The 2,487-nt window shown below is 46.8% G+C and overlaps 1 protein-coding gene across 1 annotated transcript in view; it reads right to left on the bottom strand.

Moving 5' to 3' along the window:
* Positions 1-548: 548 nt before the first annotated feature.
* Positions 549-2,487, bottom strand: part of LOC114431081 (aryl hydrocarbon receptor nuclear translocator-like protein 1) — a 4,178-nt gene continuing 2,239 nt past the window's right edge. The window contains exon 2 of the mRNA XM_028398745.1: positions 549-1,072. Coding sequence (XP_028254546.1) covers positions 549-1,072 — 524 coding nt within the window. The remainder of the gene's footprint in view (positions 1,073-2,487) is intronic.

The following is a 2,487-nucleotide window of genomic DNA, read 5'->3' as shown; positions in this document are numbered from 1 at the left end:
AACCGCCACCCAACCTCTCTGACTTCCCGGCTGCTCAGGGGCTGCCGGGGTGCGGCTAACATCAGCTAAGGCAGGCTGGTCCGCACAGGCTAACTGCTGCTGGCTAGCTGCTGTGGCTACAGGTCTATAATCTAACATGCGTAGCCGACCCTCTAACTCGCTTAGCCTTGCCTCCAAGACTGTGAATAAGCTACACTTTGTGCACACCTCACGCTCACTAAAGGAGGCAGAGGAGTAGCTGAACATGTCACACACCGTGCAGTGAGCAGGAGAGGGAGATGCAGAGCGAGTGGAAGAAGCCATGCTAAGCGCTAATGCTAACCGCTAAGTTACGGTAAGCTTCGCTACAGTGGTAAACGAGAAGGGAACCCAGAAACTGGTGCACTTAACTCTAACACTAAGGTGCTTGTGTGTTACCACAATAAAAGCAAACACAATATGTATAATGCAGAAAGTCCGTAGCACCAACAGCGCACACCAAGTGAACAAACAGGACAGTGTCGAAACAGGAAGTGACGCAATACGTTACTTCCTACAGAGTACAGAGTCTATAAAGACCAGTGCATCTCTTCAAAGTCCAAAGCCTCGCCCAAATTTGTGTCAGTTTCCAGGAGGCTCATGATCACTGAAATGGCTGCTTCATCGTTGCTCCTAAGACTACTAAGGCCTGGTCCGACCACACTGTCCAAATCCAGCTGGGAATTCTCTCCCATCAGTGCTTCTCCTCCTGAGAATGCAGCTCCTTGGGGCTCATCCTCAGAGATGGACTTCCCTGGCATCTCCATGTCAGGTGTTTCTCCATTTGGCACATTGTTGCTCATCTGATTGTGAGTTTGTGGAGACTTATCCTGCGGCAGACTGAACGGGCTGACGGTGCCACTGGAAGGTGACGAGTTCAACCTGTTGAAATCCAGCAGCTCATTAGCAATCTGGGTCCCAATGCTTCCAGCATATATCATAGTTCCAGGTGTGGTGGAGATGCCTGGTATAATGGGAAGTGACTTTTTGCAATCTTCTTCTGAAGCCTTGGAATTACTAGACTGTTCAGACTTGCGGCCCAGCCTCACCCAGACTATACCCCAGCGGCCCCCCGGGTAAGTTGACTTTGAGACCCCTGCTTTAACGCTTCAGAGACGCTTTCTCTGTCATTCTGGCCTTCGGTTTTAAACGTTCTTATGATTGACAGTAGTCAGGTTCTGTCTGTCAGTCAGTCAGCTAGGGGTCTCACACACATCTCTGGCAGCTCAACTGCCTTCAAAACATCACACAAGTCCAATTCTCAACAAGTGACTGTCGCCACTACCTGTCTCACAGACAGAATTTAGATTCAGCTGCAGCTCCTGAGGCCTCAGACACACCAGCTGCAGCTGTTTGACTTCATTTGAACAATGTTTACTTTAAATGCAGCTGTCCATGTGCACATGGATTAAGACTGACCTCTGCTCTTTAGTTCTGGTTCTGCAGTAGGTTTCAGGTTTTTACAACTCTCACTTATTCACACATCCCATGAGCATTTTCTCCAAAACAAATACATCATGAGTAACTGTGTTCCGTCACAGTCTAAAGAGAGTAATCAGATTACAGTTACATTGTTGAAATCAGTGGATTACATGACGGTACTTGAAGTGTTTTTCACTCTGTCCCATAAAAATCACTGTGTTCTTACAACAAAGATCGTATTTACAGCAGATGTCTGACTTTCTCCGGACCCCTGGTATCATTGTGTGGTCATGTTCACATGTATGGCGGTGAATAGTCATTGCAGTGAGAGCTCTTACCGTCAATACAGCATCTTTGATCAAAGCTTAAGTTTTTGGTTCATGTCAGCAAACTGGACAGAAAGCTGCACGCTGCAGGAGACAGAAAGGACAGAGCAGCCGGACTGATGGGGGCCAGAGTCTGAGGATGAAGCCAACTGCTGCCTCACGTCGCTCTGCTTCCCTCTGGTGGTCATATGTTGAAAGGGTCTGCTATACTTGAAACACTTGAAACCTTTATTAGTCCCACAATGGGGAAATTGCTTAAGGCAGCCCAGCAAAGAGCCACTGGAGGCTATGCAGGTAAAGTGTCTTGCCCAAGGACACACAACAGTGACTAGGGAGGAGTTGGGTTTGAACCACCAACCTTCCAGTTATGGGACATAACATAGCTATACCACTATAGCTATACCACTGCGCCACTGCTGCCCACATAGCAACACAAACATGTTTAAATGTGACTAAATATCCTGTAGGTGTGAATTTGAGTGTGAATGGTTGTTTGTCATGTTATTAGTGCTCTGTGCTCCCCCACACATCATAAGCTGTGATTTATTTGCATGCTTTAAAGAAGAATTTAGTAGTTTCAGAGTTTGATGTTATATTTGATCTTATCTGTCTTGTTAGTGTTTATTTCCCATTGAAGCTGCGTGAAACCCACTGTTTGCTGATATCAGACATCATTCAAATCAGACTGTAGAAGACAGAGGGGGACACTTCCAGCGATGCT

Source organism: Parambassis ranga, unplaced genomic scaffold (genome assembly GCF_900634625.1).
Source record: "Parambassis ranga unplaced genomic scaffold, fParRan2.1 scaffold_37_arrow_ctg1, whole genome shotgun sequence".
NCBI lineage: Eukaryota > Metazoa > Chordata > Actinopteri > Ambassidae > Parambassis > Parambassis ranga.
Note: the sequence above shows the minus strand (reverse complement) of the source record. Positions and strands in the feature narration are given on the sequence as shown.